We start from the raw sequence: 20,223 nt of genomic DNA on the forward strand, positions 1-20,223 counted from the left end.
CTTGCACACTTGTGAAACGTAGGTCTTAGCAAAAGGGTAATGTCCATCTTTGCAAAGTGCCTCCCACGTGGAGAGATGGACGTCTGTGCGGAAAGCCGGCGCTTTCTGGATTCTCTACCTACATCCAGTATGCTTGCGGCTGCTACTTGATCCAGATGTCTGAAGACGGAGTTCAGCACCTCCCGTAAACGTTTGGTGGAGGACTTCTTGTGAGGCTGGAGGAGCACCGCCTGGAAATTCACCGGAAGTCCGTACCTTCCCAGACAGACAAGACATGCGTTAAGTTACCTCAGAAGCAAGTGTGGGTTTAATACTCCCGACAAGAAACAGGAAGTTCTAGTAAGAAAAAGGCCTCAGTCAACATAGCTTAAGAAAATAAAACTCAGCTGAATGAAATATCTAGGGTCAGAGGTGAGACTACTTGGATTCTTCTGGATAGGAACATCGCTAGTAGAACACGCTCCCCAGCCATTTCTGGCCGTTCATGGCGTGGTGTCTGCTGACAGCGAGGTCGCCTGGACTCGCAGGAGGACACGTGAAGGAGGCTGCTTGTAACCACGCGTGCGCTGCTTTCACTGGAAATCAAGCCTACGACCTACTTAGTCCTGTGCCTTCGATGGACTCTGGGCACGCTGAACCCCGGTTTCAGAGGCCCGCCGAGGTCTCCCAGGAGGCAAGTGCCGGAGAAGCTGGCTGGCCCAGCCGATGGCCTTGTCCCTCCTCGGCTCCCTCTTCCCTCCAAAGCTCTGGCATTCGGGGAAAACGAGCACAGGGGCCGCCACCGTTGTACCCGAACGAGCAGTTTCCCTTCACGCCCTACCCCAGCGGCCCGCGCGCTTCGGAAACCTGCTCCAGGCCCGGACTTCACCGAGACCATCCTCTCCCCGCGCCGGCCGTCACTGCCGCCCCCGTCGGACTACACAGTCGCTGCCCCGCTGCTCTGGGAGATGGTTCATCCTCCCTCACGAGGACCGCGGTGCTGAGAGCTCTCCTGCCTTTCCCAGCCTGGGAGCTGCTGCAGGGCAGAGGCACGGGTCCGTGGAGAGCAATAGGCCCTCCACTGCTTCGTGGATGCTGGCGGAATGCAGCCTCTGAGCCCTTGGCCCCTTCCGCAGCCCACTCTTGACTTCAGGGCTTTTCACATTCTTGCCAGACCCTTCCAGTCCTTTCCCTGCGAACCCCGTGGCAGATCAGTTTAAAGGAACGCCTTCTGTTCTGCTCCGAATGTGCCTTCCAGGAACAGCTGGGTCTGCTCTGCTGCTCAGGGCCGCCCCCGCTGCTCCCTCCTGGATCGCTCAGGAGACAACCCTCCTCCCTGATCACTGAGGCCACTTGGTGGGGAGCCCTCACCGGTACCCTCCATACCGAGACCACTGTAGCCACCCCACACCCCCACCCGGCTGCAAGGGCGTCAGCCTTTCTCACCTGCTGCCCCCTTCCCCCGTCACCACTTTGCCCTGCTTAAAATAAACTTCCTCGGCTCCCTACGGCTCTCATTCCAAACCAGAGTATCCAGTGTCCTGTGTCACCCAATCATCCTTCGGCCACCACTCTAGCTGGTCCCACCAATGGCCTCACACAGCCTTTGCAGGGACACGTAGATCCTTCTGCTTCTCTCCCTCCTCCTGCCTCTGACTTCCTCATGGGCTTTTCTGCATCCACCCCTTAAGTGGTGGGGTTCCCCCAACGTGCCCTTTCATGTTGCCTCTATACGACTCTCCCTAAGTGAATGCACACGCACAGACACCAGTAGGGTTCCCTAACATTCCCCACCGGCACCCCTCCCAGGAGCCAGACTGACCAGCGAGCTCCCTGGCCGGCTCCTCCTGCCCGCTGGCCCATCTCATCCCGGATGACTGCGGGCCCCGGTCCCCTCCCTGAGGGGGAGCTAGGTGAGGGCTGGGTCCACTTCACTTTGGTTTTACTGAGCCCACGAACAGTCAGCATCTAGTCCTTGTCCAGCTCTGGGCTGAGTGACAGAGGTGGAGGGCGAGGACGAAGACAGCACCACGTGCCAAGTGGGGAGTCGAAGGAACGGGCCGGCAGGTGAGCCCCACCGTCTTTGCTCTAACAAACTTGCATGCAACACCTGTTTTCTTGGACTATGATCTCTCCACAGAATAGAATATGGAAAAGGCGTTTAAAAGGATCAGGTAGCGCCACACACACGGGTAAGAACTGGAAGCAGGTGAAAGAAGCTGCAGCACAGTGAGGGCGAATGATCCCACCCGGGGGCTGAGAAAAGTCTTGAAACCACGAACCGTGATCATCTCTGGGCCGGGGGACTGTGAGGAACTTTCTTCACGGTATAGATTTCTAAACTTGAATTTTTTTTTTAACAGTGTTCATGTATTACGACTGTATTCAGGAAAAATACAGATACAGTAAGAAAAAGTTCTACGCTGATAGTCTCATAAAGAATCATTCCTACAGCTAAGTGTGAAGTGTTAAGTGTCTGCCTTTGATTCGGGTCGTGATCTCCGGACACAGGGACTGAGCCCCGTGTTGGGCTGCCTGCTCATTACGTAAGGAGCCTGCTTCTCCCTCGGCCTCTGACTGCCACTCCCCACTCCTTGTGCTGTCTGCCAAATAAATAAAATTTTTGAAAAAAGAATTATTTCCACATATACTTTTAGGGGAAACCGTTTGATCCAGCTTAAGATACTGAAGACCTCTACCTCGGCTTCTCGAGCAAACGGGCATCCGCACTATGGGGCCTGAGAACCACTGACTTTGGAGGCAGGTAGGTCAGTGTAGGGCCCCAGACGGCTGGAACACTGCGGGTTAGCCTGCGTACACCCTGCGACCCAGCGCCACAATCCAGGCCATTCCAGGCCTCGGAGACGGGCGGGCGAGGAGCTATCGTGTTTGGACAAAACCACACCTGGCAGCCACCCTATTGTGTTTGGGCAAACCCGTGCCTGGCAGCTACCAGTTTGTTTGAACGAAACCACACTGGCAGCCGTGTGGAGCATGAACCAGAGGCAGAGAACCAAGTGCGAGCCCATGGCAACAGCTGGGCCGGGGAGGCCAGAGGCAGAGGGAAGAGAGAGCAGAGGCAGGAGGATGAACTGTTAAGGGCGCTGGGGGGCCCTGGGAGTGGGGAAGGGAGCGAGAATGCGGGAGCTGAGGGAGCTGAGCCCTCAGGTTTGGGGCCTGGGGACAGGGAGGATGTGAGGCCAGTGGCATTGATGGGGCAGCCAGAGGTTGGAAGGGAAGAGGAGCCAGATGTGCAGAGAAGCGGGTTTCCATTGAGCGGCAGAACCAGGAGATGCAAGAAAGCACAGGCAGGGAAAGGAGAAGCAGGGAACGGGGCCTCCGGCTGGGCGGTCGCCGGGCCGGCGGGTGAAGGGGCTGGGGACAGCACTCCAGAGGCTCGGAAGGCCGGGGGGCCAAGCAGCAGGGGTGGGAGCTTCTGGAAAAAGAGTGTCCAGCCAGCCGTGTCCGGTGCTACCAAGATCTGCCCCCTGAGCTGATGACATGGGGCATCTTCAAAACACAGGAGAAAAGCAGGCTTCGGACAACATTTCCTGGATGTGAGGGCAATCGGGCTGCGACATCTGTCACCCCACGGATCACCAGGGTTGATTTGGCTGATGTGGCTGGCTAGGCGGGTGTCCTCGTCCCCCCTCACGGCTCCACGTGTGTCCCTCCCAAAGCCGCACCCTCCGTCCAAGGGGACAGCCGTCTCGGTAGGGGAGGACTGCTCTTCGGTCAAGGGTATATGAGCAGCTGTGCTCCCCTTCTAGAACCTCCAAACCAGCTCTCAAAAAATATTTCCTATATAATTCCATTTTTGTAAAAATTAAGTAAAAAATGGATCTATCTATAAACTAGGGGAAAAAAGAGCAAAACAAGGACAAAAACTCCTAAAGCGGTTCACGCCCGCACCTGAGCCAGCAGCGCGCGCTCTCGGTGTCAGAGGTAGAGGTCACTCTCGCTCACTGAGCTTCTCTATGGTTGCCTCATTCTCCACAGCGAACCCACTTCGCTTTTGTTAAAAACAAGACAAAATTTTTCTCGTCGTTAATTCACTCTGCTTTAGGTTTTAGTTTTTGGGTTGCCTTGGGCCTCAGAGTCAAGGACGGAGGCGGTGTGGCGTCTCTTCCAGGAGTGGCCAGGCCCCGGCAGGTGCGCAGACCAGCACAGAACCTGCTGGAGAGGGGGCACGACCCCCACCCCGGGGCTGGCAGGAAACGGACGCGGAGCACAGGACCGCAGCGACTTGGGAAATCCTACGCAGGTCGCCAAGAGCCAGGAGCAGCACAGGGAGAGGGCGGGGGGTGGGGGTGCTGGATGGGAGAGGCGGCAGCCCCAGAGGCCCCCCGAGCTGGCTGCTCCCCCCGACCCCCGCAGGACAGCCCGGGCTGGGTGCCCCCTCCACGCACCTGAGCACAGACTCCACAAACACCCTCAGCGCCTTGATGTGGATCCAGGCGATGAAGGCTTCGCTGAAGTTCACTTTGAGCCAGCGCAGCAGTGGGCCCTGCGAAGACAGGGCAGCCTGTGATGCCCGCAGGCAGCGGCACCAGACGCCAGGCCAAGGGCGACACGGATCCCGGCAGAGCGAAGCCTCACGTGGAGAGACGGCTGGCGACCAGCAGAAGCAGCGAGTCAGCCGGCCCCGGCCCACGTTCTCGGGGCACAGGGTGCCCGGCAAGCTCAGCGGGCCGCCACCTGGCACATGCGTGGGGCCACCAGAGACCAGGCTGCGGAGGGCCGGACAGCAGCGGATGGGCTTCCCTGGACACCGGGCCACCAGGGAGCCCACCTCTGAGGAACGCATCGCATCCCCCCGCCCCCAGCCCCGTCCTGGCATCAGCCACCAGCTGCCGCTTCCGGGGGCTCCGCAGAGCCCACCTCCGAGGCCACAACCCCAGTCACCGAGGCTGGAGTGGCCAGTCCTCCAGGGGAGCCCGAGCACCTGGAGCCAAGGCTCCGAGCCCCCACTGATGCCTCCGCTGCCCACAAAGGTCAAGGGTGGGTCCAGCCAGCGCAGCCAGGGGAGGAGAGCTGAGGGGCCTGACCCCCACCAGCCAGCAGGGCCTGCCCCCATCACCAGCGACCGCCACCTCCAGGCAGGGCAGAGGACCCCTGGCCACCAAGCCGGGGGGCGGGGGGCAGCTCCGAAGACGCCTTCCACACGAGGAGGCAGGCAGCGTTCTGGGCTCCTTGATGGAAGCCCTCCCAAGCCACACTGGGGAACAGAAAACGCAAGGCGCCGTTTCCTCCGAAGATGCCTGCACCGGCGGGGACATGCGAGCAGGGGAGCCCCGGGGCTGCAGGGGTGCTGCTTACCTCGCCCTCGCCCTCACTCTCTCTCTCTCTGTCCGTCTGCCCCGCCGCGGGCCTATCGGGGTTACCTAGCGGGGTTACCTTAACCTTGTGGTCCGGGAAGGTGGAAGATCCCTTTTTAAGAGCAACACAGGAAGTTTGCTAAAGGCACAGAAATCATTTATTAATCTTTCAGCAAACACGCATCACAACAAACACACAAAATCCGCATCTCCGGGAAAGCGCATGGGAACGCGGGACCGCCCTCCGCACTTGCAGGCCCGATGGACTGGAGATGGGGCGGGGCGGCGGGGGAGCGGGGCTCAAACCTTCGGGGCCCCTACTGCAGGGACAGAGCCATAATGCCAGCAGCGGGGCGAGCTCCCGCATCGTCGCCCCTGCCTGGCCTTGGTCGGGAGCACCCCTCCACGGGCAGCCAGGACATGGGACCACAGAGCACCCCTCTGCCCTGTCCAGCCACGGCGGCTCCATGGCACTCATGGAGGCTACATGCAGAAAATGAGCCAGGCCCGCTGTTGGGACCTGCCATCCTTTATCCTCTTTTCTCTGCAGACAAGGAGAAAGCCCTGGAAAATCCCACCATGTGCTCTCCAAGGGAGCCGGAACCCCAGGACCTAGCCTGTCCGCTCTGGCTGACAAGTACCAAAGACGGTGCGGGATGCTGGTGAGACCCACCTTCCGACAAGCTAAAGGGGAAAGAGGTGCCTCAGAAGCCAGGGCAGGGCTGCCCCCGGCTGCCCCCTGCTCAATGGCACACAGCCGGAGCCTCGCATGGAGCTAAATGTTTCCGAGTTCGCGTGTCTCCTCTGGAGCTCCATTTCCCCTCCACCGAGACCCTGGCAGGGCTCCCGGGGCAGCCTGGGTGTGCAAAGGCCTCCACTTGCCGCCTTACACCTGCGAGGAAGCGCCAGCTGGCAACCTGAGCCCCAGACGGCAGGCGACAAGCTCTGGTGTGTCACCTTGCTCCTCAGGGGGTCTGTGCCAGCGCCAAGGCTGGTGCCAAAGGCACGATGTGACCACCTGTCCTGTGGGCAGGGCCTCCTGCCTGGACGTTGGTCAAATCTGCCACTGTCTCACCTCCCCCCGCCCCCCGAGACACTGGGTAGGGGGCCCAGGGCCAGGACCCAAGCCAGCAGGGATGAGGCTAGAGAGAGACCACGGGGCGCTCCTGGGCGATCAGGGTTTGGGGCGAGCTAAGGCCAAGGAGCAAAAGTCCCCGCCTGGGTGTGTGGGGTCTGAGGCCTCAGGGCCCAGCACCTCCTCACGGGAACAGCCCTAACCCAAAGCCCGGCAGATCTGGGGTCTGAAACGCGTGCGTTCACTTGGTGTGCACACGCACGTCCGTTCACATGCGCGTCTGCTTGGGGGCGGGTTAAAGCCCCCCACAGGCACCACTATAGGACAAGCTCCTGCCTCGTCCTCAAAGGGGATGGGCCCGTCCAGTAAGGCTTTGAGAAGCCCAGTTTGTGGACCCCATGCTGCTGCTCACTTCCGAGGGGGCGGCTTGTCTGGAGTCCCTGTGAAAAAGCCACTGACCAGAGAGGTCAAACCAGACATGCCGATTCCGCCAGCCCGAAGTCAGAGAAGGCCCGGGGTCAACACGGGGCCGTGAGGGGGGGACTTCCTGCTCTTCGCCTAAGCCCGTACTGGCAGGTTCATGTCTACACAACAGCTTTCTTCCAGAACCTGAAGTACATTCTACTCCTTCTTCGCTCCTCCCTACACCAGAGGCCAAACTGGAAGTTTCTGAGAACAGCACCCAGTGGGGATGGCGGGGAGAGGGGCCCTGAAGACATTCCGCCAGGGGGGACCCCAAAGCCACCCGGCTTAGGTGTCTCCACAGCAGGAGGATGCCACGTGTGGAAGGAGCCCCTCACACAGAGCAGCTGAGTGACCTTCCCAAGGCGACACTGTCACATTCCCAAACTCCAAGCCTGGTTTGCTCCCCCACGAGCTCAGCGGCGCTTGCTCGAGGAAGGTTTCTGCCAGGCTGTTGTCAGAAACTTCAAGGAGAAGCCCCCACTCTTCGCTGAAAGCATCGGGGGAATAAACCCAGGGGCTGACGACAGGGGGTGTCCCATCACGCCTAAGAACCACACTGAGGAGGCCAGCAAGGAGACTAAGGGGACAGGCCTGCCCGCGCTTGGCACAGGGACCCCTGCCTGGATCCCCGCCTGCCCTGCCTGGATCTCGGGGCACAGGAAGGTGAGGGGGGGTTCTCCTCTTGGGGGAAACGCTCTGTGACCTCCCAGAGCCTCAGTTTCTCAGGGGCACGTTGGAGCTCGGAGTCCCTTCCCGGAGGGGCAGGGTCAGGACTCGGGAGCTCTCCTAGGGACGGCGCCCAGCGCCCTAGCTCACAGCTCAGGTGTCCCCTGGGTGCCCCGCCCTGGCAGCCTCAGGGGACACATGTCCCAGGGCGCGTGCCCCCAAGGGAGGGGGACGCTCTAGAAAGTTGCCCGCCTGCCCATGTAGTCTACTCACATACTGTTGCTTCTTATCAGACAGCAACCTGCTCATCTCTTCCCTTTCCCTTTTTATTTCTTTCTCATCATAGTAAAATTCACGGACAGTGAACCTTAAAACAAGCAAACGAGAGGCTTTCACCAGGAAGCTTCCCGACGGAGCAGAGAGACCCGTCCAGTGGAAACAGCCCAAACCCAGAGAAGCCCACTGAGGCCAGCCCTTACTTGTTCTCTTTGGCTTTGGTTTTGAAATCCTCGATCACTTTTCGAAACAGGGTCACCGTGAAGAGGCCGCCCTCGTTGTCCTCAGCAATCAGTCTGGTGGAGAGAAGCATCTGGTCACTGGACGCCTCACCACAGCTGCGGTCGGAGCTGGGCTAGGAGCGGCCTGTTCCCTCTCCCAGGGGAGGTGGGTTCCTGCCAAGGGGCGGCTGGCTTGTGGGCAGGCAGGGCCCCCACCCCACCCCCACCAGCTGAGGGCAGGGAACCAGACGCCCCTCATGACTTCCTGACTCCCGGCCGGGGGGTGCGGGGCTCCACCACCTGCTGCTGCTCCCGCCCACGCCTGCTCCTTCCACCCCCGCACCGAGCTGAAGCCTCTGGGCCTCTGGATGATCTGAAGGCAGACCCTCGAGGGGAGGGAGGGGCAGGGGACTAGCTGCAGAGACCACCAGTTTGGCTCCAGTGTGTGACGTGCTGAGCCATGGAGCTCTTCCCGGGTCTCAGTCACCTGTGTGCGCGTGTTGGGGGGGACGTGCCCAGGCTCGGACGCGCTACGCTCAGAACGAAGCAGGACAGACTCCAGTCGGTGGAAACTGTCCCACCGTGTCCACCTCACGTTCAGTGTCCCCATGTTCCAATCGGCCAGCCTCCAAGGCACGCCTCAACACAGGGCCACAGTGGGCACTGTCCCAAACACAGGGGTCACAGCAGCCAGCGGTCAGCTCCTTTGAGCCGGCCTTGTCGGCCACAAGACCTCAGGGAAGCCCTCCGCCAAGACCGGGCAGGACTCACAGGCATGCTGGCCAGGTCACCTTTCCTGTCTCTGGGCCACCCCAGGCTCCAGAAACTTTTCCAGAATCACCTCTGCAGACCCTCCGGTGGCTCCTGACAATGCAGGGCCGGGGCTTCCAGTCTGAGCAGCCAAATCACCTACCGAGGTAGCCGGAGGGGTCCCCCAGCTCGTGGCCACAGCTCGTGGTCGCAGAGCACTGGCGGCCTCTGCCGAGCTGGCGGGCCTCAAGGACCAGCCCCCCCATCCGGCTGTCTGCCCTCCTCTCCCTGCGGACGGCCCTGGCTTCCTCCTCTGGCCGCCCCTCGTGACCTCAGGCTATGGCTGTCCCGTTCCCTGCACCCCTCAGTGTAGCTCCTGATCGCCGTCTCCTGTGAGCTGTGACCCCGGGAGAGCCACCCCGACCAGAGGAGGCCTCAGAGCGGAGAGGGGCACGGACAGAGCTGTCCTCAACCTACGCTGTGCGCCCAGAAGCAGGTGAATTGGTGTGGCTGGCCGAGACCCACCGCCAAATCTTTTTAAATTACAAACTACTTCAGACATACGAAAAGGAATAGAGACGGGCCCTGGGTGGCTGTTGGTCTGCCGTGGGCTCAGGTCATGATCTCCGGGTCCTGGGATGGAGCCCCACTTCCAGCGCCCGGCTCAGCGGGAGTCTGCTTCACCCTCTCTGCCTCGCCCCCTGCTCATGCACACGCTCTGTCTCTCTGTCTCAAATGAGTAAGTAAAATCTTTTTTTAAAAGAAAGGCATAAAGAATAACAAATACTACATATAGGCAGGCCCCACTTAACACAACTCTCACGTGGCAGAAGCCCCAGGCCACACTCTAGCCACATGTCACTCTCTTCTCTGAGGTCACCACTGCGCTGAGTCTGGCGTTTCCAATCCCCCGAATACCCCCTCAATTCTCCTGTGCACCTGCACGTGCCCAGATCACGTATGGTTTCGTTCCGTCCATTTCCAGGCCTTGAGTGACTGGCTTCACGCTGGGTGTCCTTCTCAGCCACTGGCCTGTCCTGCTCCACCCAGGACGGTGAGACCCACGCCTGCTGCTGCGGGCAGCCCCCTGCTGGGCTGGTTTTCCCCACGTGCGTGGTGATCACGGTTTGAAATATTCCTGTACCTCTTCTCCTGCCACTTTCCCAGCTCTCACCAGCCACTCCTGCTCTGACTCCAGCAGGCCAGATGCTGCTCCAACTGTCCCCACCCCACCCCACCCCTGTGGCCATCAAGGATCAGAGTGCAGTGAAGGGGATCTTCACTGGCATACAGCCAGAGGGGGCTTCCTGGAAGAGGGGGCAGCGAAGCGGCATTCTGAAGGATACAGGGAGCTTGGCGCGTGGCTGGGGGAGCGGCTGCAAAGAACTCCAGGCTGAGGGACTCTGATAAGCTCAAGCGGGGAGGGCTGAGGGTCCCTGTACCCTCACAGCATACTTGGTGCCTAGGTGCCAAGGTGGGGTTTCACTCACTTAGTCGACCGAGGGACCACCATGTCCGAGAGGGATTCATAGGTTTTTTGCCATTGTGCATAGCTTGGTCTGCAAGAATACGGATCATTCAGTGATTTCTGCAGAAAGGCTGGGGGTGTTCAAGTGTTTAGGACACTGGACACTTTTCCCAAGGGACTGAGATCAGCAGGCCTGGGCCAGAGAGCCCCAAGCACCCCAAGGACCTGCCATGGGCAGTGGGGACCCCCTCCCCAGCCTGGTCCTGGACCCAGCCTCCCAAGGGCGCCAGATGCCACAGACGGTTCAGGTGAAGGGTTCAGCTAGATATGTGGGGACCTGTCCTGACCCTGTGTAGCCTCGGAGAAGCCAACTGACCTCTCTGGCTTCTGGACAAGTGGGTCACAGGCGCCCCCGCCCCCTCCCCGGTTTATTGTGAGCAAAATGGGCTCCTGTCTAAGGCTCGTGGCACACGGAAGCTGCTCACTGCTTTACCTGTGGGCACTCACCCTGCTCCCATTCCTGCCGCTGGGGCCCTGGCCATGGAGGGCCCCCCTTTCTCTCCATTGGGCAGGGCCAGTTTCCTTCTGGGATCAGCAACATGGGCTGAGGCCCCCAGTAACCCCCTTCCCAGGCCACTTACTTGGGGACAATGACCAGAAGTGTGACGAGATACTCAGAACCCAACACGAAGTCTTCTTTGCTCACGATATCGCTCAGGGTCCGGGTGAAGAGGTTTCCCCTGAACCCGGGTGGGACAAAGGGGGCGGGATTAGCAGAAAGGCAGAGGGAGGTCGCGTGGGCCCGGGCTTCTGGGACGCATGGTCCCCCGCACACCCTCAACACACAGGCCCTGGGTCAGGAGGGCAGGCAGGAAACATGAAAGCTCAGAGGTCCCTGGGCTGAGTGTGCCCCTTGGTCCCCCAGTTGAGTGGCCAGAGCTGCTGGGGCCAGCGGGGCCAGAGGCCCCCTCAGCAGTCCCCCAAGGGGCGGCAGAACCCAACACCACCATCACCTGCGCTGCCCCTGGGGCTGCCGGGAGGGGACTGTGGGTGTCAGGCAGCTTGAGTTACACTGGTGTTAACACTTGGGCTGTCCTGAGCTGAGACGGGCCCAGAGAGAGGCCCGGGTCACTTTTCACACCTCCCAGGTCCAGCTGCCAGGGGACCTCACCTGCCATTGCTTGCTTCATGCCCAGCAAAACCCGGTCTCCATCGAGATCATGGTATTTTTAGAACATGGTTCAAGGGTATTATAGCAGCAAGCAGGCCAAGGACAGCTACAGAGACTGTAGCCTGGGCACCCGGGCCGTGTCAGCTAATACATTAGGAGCTGACACTTCCCTGGCCAATGGGTCTCAAACACTCCACCAAGGCCAAGGTCTTAGGTAACATGCCACCTCCAGCCTCACCTCTCCCACCTGCGCCTTCACTGCTAAGTCCCTTAGGACCCTCTCCAAAGGCACAGGGCTCGTGTCCCCTACCACACCCCCGTTCTACTCTCAGGTCTGCTCTGTCTCATCGACGCCTGTGCTCCGAGCACACAGCTGATTCTCCGCAGACACTTGTTGGGCGAGTCACTGGGAGCTCCCCGAGGGCAGAAATCCAATTTTCTTCTGCTTTGTTATCTTTAGGGGCTGGCATAAAGCCTGAGAGGATAGCAGGTGCTTACTGCACATTTGTTGGAAGAAGAATGGGCGAAGGCGGCAGAACAGCTTTACCCCTTCCCCTTCCAAGTGCTCTCAACAGATCAGCGCGGCGGTGAATCAGCTGAATGACAAGGCTGGGCCAGATGTCTGCTCAAGTCCCAAATGATTCTCGAGGAGTCCACAAATCCATGATGCGACGAGTAGATGGCCCAGCAGGCAAATGGTCGATGCCATGACGGCTCTAAGCCAAGGTCGCCATTTAGGGCGCTCTCTGCCATCGGCACGCTGCCCTTCTCCCATCTCACGCCTTCGCAGGGCCAAGAACGAGGCGAAACTCAGGGGATGCCCATTTAATTCGGATGCAAAGTCACGCAACCAACGGTGACCATTTCCAGTTGAAGTGCATCTCTCCCTTTTTGGTTTTAAATTCTCCGCTAATGTACCATATGCTTCTTTCACAAAAAGAAGACACCCGGCCCAGGGACCATCCAGAGGGAGAGGCGGGAATGGGAATGCTCAGAGGAGCAGCTGGTTCTGACCTCCCCTGGGCACTGCCCTTCTTTGGAGGCTCTTCAGACAACTGCCAACAGGATCAGATCCAGAACCTGGGACGCCTGGGAGGGTCCTGCATGCCAGCTAGGCCCAACTCAGGAGCACCTTCTTCCAGACTCCGCGGCAGGAGCTCATCTGGCCTTTCCTGACATGCCTCCCACGACAAGGCACTTACTCCCTTACGAGAGAGCTGCAGCCTGCATGACACTGGGTTTCTGCTTTTCTCCAGAAACCTCCCACCATCCGGGTGACTGGTGACCGCTGTCCGCAGGCCACACCGTCTGCTCCCTCTCTCTTGTGGGGGGTCCGTCACTTGAGTGCAGAAGGCTCCTGAGTCCCTGAGGATGGTCTGCTCTGGGCTGCAGCCCCCGCTACCCTGGGGGCCCTCCCAAAGGGCCAGGCTCGGCTAGTCAGGCCCCCCCACCGCCTTTGCAGAGAGGGTCCTCTGTTAAGTTTCCTCCAGGGGAAAGGTCTTAGGGCCCCCCAGGTGTTCTCAGTAACCTGGGGAGGTTGGGAGAGGGAGGGAAGGGGGTGGGAGGCAGCATGGTGTTCCTCTCTGGGCTCAGGCAGGGGGGTGCCATCACCCTGGCTCGGGCCTTCTCACCATGTGCACCAAGGCCCCCCTCCCAGTCCACAGCTCCCAGAGAGGCAGGAGGGCTGCGGCGTCTGCCTGTCTGGCTGGTGCCCTCTCTCTCTCTCTCTCTGACCCAGCATAGACCCCGGTTTACCCAGAGACCTGAAAGGCACACTCCTGGCCCACCCGGCCCCCGCCCAGCCTGGCCCCTGCCCCCGCCCTGCCCCTCAGTGCAGAAACTCAGACTCACATGGATTTCTTCTCCAGGTTCTCCAAGTTTGTCTTCAGAGTGTTGTAGGCGGCTGTTCGGGATTTCAGGTCAGTCTCGATTTGGGCCAATTGCTATTCAGAAAAGCAAAAGACAGGGCCCAACTTCTCAAAATGGCCATAAAGTGAGCACAGCACACTTCGGAGTAAGCAGTAAGTAATCAATGCCGCCCGCTTGTCCGGAACCCTCGTGTTTCCCTCCCCACCGCTCCCGCACACATGCCAGCATTTGGCCCTGTGTAGCCCGTGGGGAGCAGGGGACAGATTCACGTCCCCACTCTGCAAGACCCCACACGGGCACGGCTGTTCCAGAACCCCTCAGTGAGGTGACTCTTCTGATGGCAATCCCTCCTCACCCTGCCAGGCCAGCCCAGGCTGACCCCATCCTGGCTTCTGGGGGGCCCGCGATGGCTTAGCCCCGCTGACCCGCGGCCCCCTCCCACGGGAAGGGGTAGGTAGGCAGGACGGCTCCTTTCAGCTTGCATGCAGGTTACGGGTCTGGCACGCAGGACACCCGTTGTCCAATTTCAGGGAGGGCGTCCCAGACCCCCACCCGCAGCCGGCCCGGGCGGATATGTCGTGGGAGGAGGGAATACAGGCCGAGCCCAAGACCCACGGCCTAGCTCTCCTGCTTTCTGGCTGCCTGACCTCAGAGGCCCACCTGCTCGGCCAGAGGGATGATGTCCTCCCAAAGGCTGGAAACAGAAAAGGCAAATGCCCACCAGGAAGCCCTCAAAACACAGAGGGCTTGTCCAAACTCATGCTCGGACAGCGGAGTCCCATCATCACAGAACTGCTTCAACAAAGGTGGGCGCCCCACGTTATGGGACACGGCGTGGCCTTCCAGATGGTCGCGGGAGATTCCTGCACACGAAGGCCGACCCCCCAGCTCCTGAGGGACCGCATCCCTCCTCCCAACTCAGAGCCCCACGTCCTGAGCCAGCTCCCCGGGGGTACGCAGTCGCACCCCGTGGGACCCCCGCTCCATGCCAACAAACGCTGCTGACGTGGATACCCCTGCGTCGGCACGCGACAGCACGGAGGCCGCCTGAGGGACCGAACAACCCCGAGCTGAAATGTACAGATTTCGTTCGTATAGACACGGTCCACTATATGTATAGACACGTATAGACACGGAAGGATCCACTTCCAAAGGTTAACACGTCGCTCACCTTTTGGGGGAAGAGGAAAGACAGCGGTCTAGTCATGGGAAGCTTTTCCCGTTTTTATCGTTATACCTTGATACGTCTGATTTTTAAAATAAGATAGGTAATTTTTTTTACCATTAAAAAATTATTTTCCTTTAAAATGATGACAGATTTCATGGGAAATTACAAAAAGATGACACAGGGGACACCTTGCTGGCTGTTGGTACGGTATACAGTTCTTGACCCGGGTTCGTGGGTTCAAGTCCCATGTCTGGGGTAGAGATTACTTTAAAAAATGAGTAAATAGAGACACCTGGGTGGTTCAGTCAGTTGAGTGTCTGCCTTCGGCTTGGGTCATGATCTCAGGGTCCTGGGATCGAGTCCCGCATCGGGCTCCCTACTCAGTGGGGAGCCTGCTTCTCCCTCTGCCTGCTGCTCCCCCTGCTTGTGTGCTCTCTCTCTCTCTCACAAATAAATAAAATTTTAAAAAATGAGTAAATAAAATACTTATAAAAATCGGACAGAGATCCCATGTACCGATCTTACATAACAACAGTGTGCAATCATAACCACGAAACGAACTCAGGTACAATCCACAGTCTTAACTTTTAAAATCATATATATATATATATTTTTTTTTTTTTCAATCAAACAATAAGTCCCCGTTCAGCAAGGTGGGGTCCACCTGCCCCAGCCAGAGCTCTTCCAGGGAGCCGGGTGCCCCACCCAGTGTCTGTGACCCCTGTGTCTGTGACCCCCAGGAGGGAAGCTGGCACTGGCCGTGCTGAGGGCGTGCGTTCAGCTGGGCTCCGAGGTGGGGGGCCAGCTGGCCGAAGCCCCAAGAGCCTCGTGGACCCTCCTGCAGCACCCAGAGATGCTTCCAGTGGTGGAGACATCAGCCGCCAGCACCCAGAGGGGTCGGCATGGGCCCCCGACCCTCAGTAGCACTCATGCGTGCTCAGGAGTAAACCTTGTGCCGGGTCACACCGGTGAGGTCTGGGGGCTCTTCTGAACCGGCAGCATAACCCGGCCCGTGGAGACTGACACCACGGTGGGCTGGCACCAGGTGACCGCACGTGCTGCCACATGCAGGGTGGGGAGGGGGCAAAGCCCTCCTCACCCTTGAGCCTCTTCTTTAAGGGACATGTTGGGCTCAGTTCCCAGCAGTCGGGAGGGTCTGGGGCCCGGCCCTGACCACCTCAGCACAGGGCTCTTCCAGGCTGGGAGACCTCCCCGGACACCTGGCAAGTACAACTCGACACCCGGTGATACAGCGACCTCTGTGTCCCCAAGGCTCTCCCCAAGAAGGGCCTCCTGTTGGAGTAACAGACCTGAACCAGGGCTGAGGGCGTCACACACGGGATCCTGATGCAGGTCAGCCTCCAGGGCCAAAACTCAGAGCCTCAAAGAGCTGGTTCCCTGCAGCGGAGCTGGCTCGGGGCCTCCTTGGGAAGCCCTGTCTCTCTCTATGTGCCCCACCCCCCAACCTCTCTCTCTCTCTCTCTCTCTCTCTCTCACACACACACACAGCACAATCAAGACCTGCCAGGTCCTGGAGCAAGCCACTGAACCTCTCTGCCAGCCTCCTCCTCTGAGACCAGAGGAAGGGGTTCCACCTCACGGGGGTGACACGGGAAGGAGACCCTACCTCGCGGGGGTGACACGGGAAACAAGAGCCCAGTGTGGCTGTGGCACACAGGGAATGCTGTCAACCCCGGTGCCCTCCTCCCTGTCCCTGATTGCCTGCCAAAGTCACTCTCTGGGTCCCTGAACTAGAGAGAAGCCAACTTCTGTCCTCTACAACTGCTCTGCTCCCCTCCCGGTAGACATCCTGTCATGTCCCGGGGTCCTCACTGCTAGCCGGCACCCCCGGGACAGCCATGCCAGTGAGCCCCGTCCTGAGAGGACGCAGATCACGCCTGACCGCCTGCCTGGCTCGGCCTGGCCTCACAGAGCCCCGTGGGGTGCGGCCGGCCCCAGCAGCGACGGCGCGACCCCGGGTGGGTGGCAGAGGCACACAGGACCTCAGGGAAGCCACACCTGGCCCAGGTGCGCTGGGCAGCCCCTCCTCAGAGGGCTTTCCAGAATCACTGCCCAATTGTCCCAGGAGGGGCCGGGACCTCTGTGGCGTAAGCAGCGCCGGAGGAGCCGCACCCAGATTCCGGAGCCTTCTGGCCCCACCCGAGTTTCCACAGACACGGGCCGGGCACCAGCCCGCCATGGCGAGCACACAGGGCTGCACTCGGATGGGTCCCAGGGGCCCATCTCCTGCCCCTGACCCGCCCAGACACACCCGGGAGGCTCTGTGGTCTGAGGGGACAACAGGAAGGCTTTGTTCCTGGCCTGGCTGAGTCGCTCCCCGCCACCCGGGCCAGGAGGAGACACGGCCTGTGAGGGGCTCAGTAGATGGTGGAGGGAGGGGCAGTCCTAGGCCACGGGCGCTCACCCTCAGTGAGACAAACAGGAGTCAACAAGGCCACAAGCCCCCACAACGTCCCCAGAGACTTGGGCCACAGTCCTGTTACTTATGAAGAAAAAGGGGGAGGCTGTCGCTTACCGAGATGGTAGCACAGAGCCTGATGCGGGGCTCGATCCCAGGACCCTGAGATCCCACACGACCTGAGTCAAAACCAAGCCAGAGGCTTAACTAACGGTGCCACCTAGGTGCCCCTTCCTGGCCTCACTATCGTCACAGGTGCCTCCAAGCAGGTGCAGGCCCCGCTGCGATGCCTTCCGTAAACGCCTCCCAGGAGTCAGGGCTCCTAAGCCGGACTCTCCATGGAAGCAGATCGTTCTTGTCACTGAGGGATGTGTGGGGGCTTGCGGCTCTCGTGAGGAGGTCAGGATGGGGCTGAGCTGCTCCATCAGCACCTTCCAGAAAGTAACGAGCTGGAGGGAACCCACGGAAGGGGCACCAGGGGAGCATCCTGTGGAGGCCGCCGCCTGGCGGGGGACATGGCCGGAAGAGATGGAGGAAGGGCAGGTGCCCGCCTCAAAACCCCAAAGTCCCTGGCCTTGCCCAGGGCACAGAAGGCCACACCTGAGAAAGGCACCAGGCCTGGTCAGGGCTGGCAAGAAGCAGAGGGGAAGCGGACTCCGCCCAGGGTCACTCGGCAGAGCTGGGACCCACCCAGCCTCCCGACTCTGGCCTTCCAGAAAGTCCCTCTTGGCACCCCCGCCTGGGCCCCCAACACCCTGGTGGTCAGCAGCGCCCGGGCGCCGAGGTTAACTGTCCCCCGAGAGAAGGCCATCTTCTCACCTTTGCCAGAGTGTCCACCACGCTCACCAGCGGCTGCTTCGCGGGGTACTTCGCCATGTCCCACTCAAAGTGGGTCACAAAGGATGTTAAGTCAACTGGAAGGAACACATTTCAGCAAGTGAGTGGGACTCTCCTCGCCTCAGGAGACCAACAAGGTTGCCAAACCTAGAGCCAAGCAGCCCCACTGAACCCAAGGAAGCGATCAGAGAAACGGGGGGACAGAGCTGGGGCTCCGGGAAAGCACATGCTGCCCCCCACCCCCAGTGGAGCACTGGGCCAGCCGTGGGCCTTCCATCAGGACCGTCAGCAGCACCCAAGCCCCTCGGAAGAACCCACCAGTGGCCACACCTGTGCCCTGAACATGCTCAGACAGCTGCCCCCAAGGTCTGCCTTAGGGAGATCCTACTTCCCCATGAGGCAGAAGCAGGACTGGGAGAGATTCTGAGAGCCAGGCTCATTCCCCGCCTTTTCTGGTTGTGCTGGCCGCACTCCCCTGTTGGGTTATTGTTCTGTTCTGAGGGATCTCAGAGACATACCCGAGGGCCTCAAGCCAACCCCAAAGACCACAGAGCCTGGTACAGGCGCCACCTGCTCGCAAGAGGAGCTGAGCTGTCTTTCTACCGTCCTCACCCAAGCACTGGGCGGGGGCGATTTCAAAAAAGGCATTTTAGGGGCGCCTGGGTGGCTCAGGTCGTTGAGCGGGCTCCTCTTGATTTCTGCGTGGGTCGTGATCTCGGGGCCGAGGATCGGGCTCCCCACTGGGCTCTATGCTCAGAGTCGGCTTGAAGAGTCTTTCTCTCCCTCTCCTCGGCTCCTCCCCCTACTCTCTCTCAAATAAATAAATCTTAAAAGAAGAAGAAGACGACGACACAACGATGACAGTGGCAGCATTTTAAAATCTTGGCAAAATACTCGACTCTGCGACTGTGGTTTTTGGTACATGGCGAGGAGATGCATTTTTCAGTCCTTTATATAGAAGTCTATAATGAGTAGACCAAACCAGAGTTTTCTCAACAAAAGTTCCCTTTTCTCCTTGCTTTCTCCAAAGGCAAACCAAAACCCGCTCCCCTTGAGATGTTTCTGGTTCCCTGTTGGCTGCAGGCCGAGGAAGGAGCCCTGGAGTGAAGGCCCATGTGCCACACGACTGAACCGGGCCGATTCAGGACCCTGGGTCTCCAGCATGTAACTGGCCCCTCCGCACCTCAGTCTCCTTACCTGAGAAATGGGTGGGAAAGCAGGCCACACCCCTCTGAGTGCCCCCGATTCCATGCGCCCTGGAGCCCGCTGCTGCTTACACCCTGCCCCTCGCTCCCTGTACTAAGTCAGGTCTGTGCACGCGATGCTGGGGTGGCCCCCACCGTGAACCCGAGCCAGACCAGCCTTCCTCCACTGGGTTCTCACGCCACAACACGTGCACGCCTGCCCTTCCCAGCATGTCCTTGTGCACGGAAAGGGCACAGGTGGCTGCTCATTCAACGGTCGGGCACGTCCACTGAACCCCAGCTTGCCACCATGAGGGGAGCAGAGACCACAGCGCCTGGATTTCAAGGTGCTCAGTCACCTAGGGAGACAACCAGGCAAACCTCACACCCCGGCGAGCAGCAACAGAAGCGTGGCCTGGTGTGAGGGCTGGGAGAGCCGGTGCCCCACTCCCAGGGAGGGCGGGGAGGGCGACAGGCAGGGGCTGGAGGGGACAGGAGTCTGCAGGGGCTGGAGGGGGAGGGCAGTGGGTGTGAGCTGAGGACACCCAGAGGGGGTGTGCGGGGGGCCCAGGAGTCTCTGGGACAAGCCGATGGAACAGGAGGGCTATGGCAGGGTCGTGGAAGGCCGTGTCTACACTTTCTCCTGGGGGGATAAAGACACTAGGCTCACAAATGGAACCCCGCCCCCCATTATATGCCAGCAAGTGGCCATACATCGCTCCAACTCCAACAGCAGGGCTGGGAAGGTCACCAAGCAGGTTAGGATACCAAGCCTCTGGGGGCTGTGTGGTCAGTCAAGGACATTCGTGCACGGAGATTTCTCGGGGGCCAACGGGGGCTTTGCAGGAGAGAAGCTGGCAGGGGAGTGTGGGAGAGAAGGAGCAGCTGAGAGGGGCCCAAGCTCTGGAAACAGAAGGGGAAGGGCAGGCCCACACGGCTGCCCACGGAGGCTGCCCAAGGCACACCTGGATTTCCAGGTGGGGTGAGAGGGTGGGGGGACAAGCACTCGGCTGGGCAGCCACGACGGCAGCAGGAGGGGGCAGAGGGGAGAGGAGACGAGCTCAGCTCGGGACAAGCTGGAGCTCAACAGGGGGGCAGCCGAGTCCCCAGGACCCAGACGGAGATGAAATGGGGCTCAGAGGAGGAAAGCAGGCTGCTGGAGAGGCGGGCGCGCAACAAGCGGGAAGGACCTCAACCGATCAGGCAGGGGACGCGGACTGTTCCCCTTGGCCAGGACCCGGGAATTATTGCATTTCAACCCTACTAAGTGCTATCATCATCTCCATTTTCGAGGTGGGACCGGCACGCAGTGGTGGGGCGTACGGAGTGCCACGCCCCTTCCCTGTCCGCCCACAGA

General features: G+C 60.1%; 1 protein-coding gene across 6 annotated transcripts in view; it reads right to left on the reverse strand.

Moving 5' to 3' along the window:
• The window catches only part of ATP6V1C2 (ATPase H+ transporting V1 subunit C2), a 49,836-nt gene that overhangs the window by 399 nt on the left and 29,214 nt on the right, over positions 1-20,223 (reverse strand). For 3 of the 6 annotated variants that reach the window (XM_032353314.1, XM_032353313.1, XM_032353315.1), the window contains 9 exons: positions 17,665-17,759; positions 13,241-13,332; positions 10,860-10,958; positions 10,241-10,309; positions 7,983-8,075; positions 7,777-7,870; positions 5,299-5,436; positions 4,389-4,486; positions 123-255 (listed from right to left, as the gene is read on the reverse strand). In XM_032353314.1, coding sequence (XP_032209205.1) covers positions 123-255; positions 4,389-4,486; positions 5,299-5,436; positions 7,777-7,870; positions 7,983-8,075; positions 10,241-10,309; positions 10,860-10,958; positions 13,241-13,332; positions 17,665-17,759 — 911 coding nt within the window. Of the gene's footprint in view, positions 1-122; positions 256-3,891; positions 3,992-4,388; positions 4,487-5,298; positions 5,437-7,776; positions 7,871-7,982; positions 8,076-10,240; positions 10,310-10,859; positions 10,959-13,240; positions 13,333-17,664; positions 17,760-20,223 lie in introns of those variants that run through there. The other 3 variants (XM_032353317.1, XM_032353316.1, XR_004288054.1) reach the window with 2 other exon arrangements.

The sequence above is a fragment of the Mustela erminea genome, chromosome 7 (genome assembly GCF_009829155.1).
Source record: "Mustela erminea isolate mMusErm1 chromosome 7, mMusErm1.Pri, whole genome shotgun sequence".
Lineage (NCBI taxonomy): Eukaryota > Metazoa > Chordata > Mammalia > Carnivora > Mustelidae > Mustela > Mustela erminea.